The following is a 1,474-nucleotide window of genomic DNA, read 5'->3' as shown; positions in this document are numbered from 1 at the left end:
TGTCAAATATTGGGGGGGGGGATATATCCCCATCCCCCAGTCCCCCAGGATCTACACCTATGGTTAAAATAATTCTATTGCTTGCGAGATCAGTGGTTACAGTTATTACTGGTGTCAGGTTGGCTTAAGTATATTCTTAGCAATGAATTATTAAAGATTTATCTTTTAAGCTGGGTGCTCACAGCGTCGTATGATTGACTCCAACTGCGAGTGCTGAACAAGCAACGGCGTCTGCTGATTGTTGGCGACAGTCTCAACTATAGCCATTAAAATAGATCAATCGTGGCATTGCGTTCTCTATAGAATTGACCGTCATGCGTAATGGGTACCTGGCTTTACTTTCCAATAGAAAAAAGAGTTTTTTTGTTACTTCAACTAATCAAGGAACTGCAGCCTATCCCTTCATTCTTAACCCTTTTACTTTACAAACCAGAACTTAACCCTGGTAACAAATACAATAATATTTGTTGACATACAAAACTTTTCTTGATATATTCCGTGGCAGTGTTTTGGTCCATTCCCCTCCAGTCATTCAAGATATAACAGATGCAGCTAGCACAGTATATAAACCTCATATCACTCTCACTGCCTTTAAGAGTTGCAGTGTAGCTACAGAAAAAAGTTAAATGACACATTAAGATATAATAGAAAAAGATAAAATAATATATATTTTATTGTCATACGCACAAGGTGAACATTGAAAAAATGTGAACATAGTGATACAAATCTAAAAAATAATTGAAAAACAATAAAATGATTTGATTGGCTATTACATTTCAAACACCACTTACCATCCATTGCTTTTCTGCAATGCTTGCAGACCTGTAATTATTGCATTTTTATTGACCCTCGATAAGTCGTCACCAAGAACAAGTAAGGAGCTAAGAGCAGTGTAGGTCATTGCAATGTGGCTGAAGTCATACCCCAACCCTGATTTTGGCTCCTGTAGAAAAGATTTTGAAATCCACTATATTGTATGAACAACAAAATAAAAATGCATTTTAAGAGTGAAAACAACCTGTCTACTGTACATACCTGTGATGAGTCGTAAGGAATTCCAAGAGTGGATGATCCACGAAAGCCACAGCGTTTTTGCGACTCCTCTGTGCACAAAAAACAAACAACAAAAAAAAAACAAATGTTAAAATAAACAATGTATTAGCTTATTGGTCATAAGCCATATTGATGGATATACGATTTTCAACAAACATGCATTTTTTAAAATATGGTATGCCTAGAAAAGACTAACCTAAAAAATATTCCAGGCAAAGAAAATTGTGAAAGGGAGAGTAAACTGATATAGTGTTTTAAAAAGGTTAAATATTATAGGAAGTTGGAACCAAACAAGTGGCGGTTTATTAAAAAGAAAAGAGCTTCTAAAAATGAATAAGTTGCAATTTGGTGAGTTGAGCTATAGCCATAATATCGGCGCTGGTTCAAACGGCACGCTCGCCTATGGTTCTGGTGGTAGAAC

The 1,474-nt window shown here is 36.0% G+C and overlaps 1 protein-coding gene across 1 annotated transcript; it reads right to left on the bottom strand.

Annotated features, from left to right (window-relative positions):
* Window positions 1–197: 197 nt before the first annotated feature.
* On the bottom strand, window positions 198–1,103 carry LOC117120434 (geranylgeranyl transferase type-1 subunit beta-like; the record flags this gene model as incomplete). The annotated part of the gene is made up of 3 exons (XM_033265462.1): window positions 198–609; window positions 792–943; window positions 1,036–1,103. Coding segments are annotated over 3 exons (407 nt in total), but the record flags the coding sequence as incomplete, so codon positions are not given.
* Between the last annotated feature and the right edge of the window lie 371 nt (window positions 1,104–1,474).

This window comes from Anneissia japonica, unplaced genomic scaffold, assembly GCF_011630105.1.
Source record: "Anneissia japonica isolate Jap-2015-1 unplaced genomic scaffold, ASM1163010v1 scaffold2533_len1474_cov146, whole genome shotgun sequence".
NCBI classification, from domain to species: domain Eukaryota; kingdom Metazoa; phylum Echinodermata; class Crinoidea; order Comatulida; family Comatulidae; genus Anneissia; species Anneissia japonica.
The sequence above is the reverse complement of the archived record's forward strand: the minus strand, read 5'-3'. Positions and strand labels throughout refer to the sequence as shown.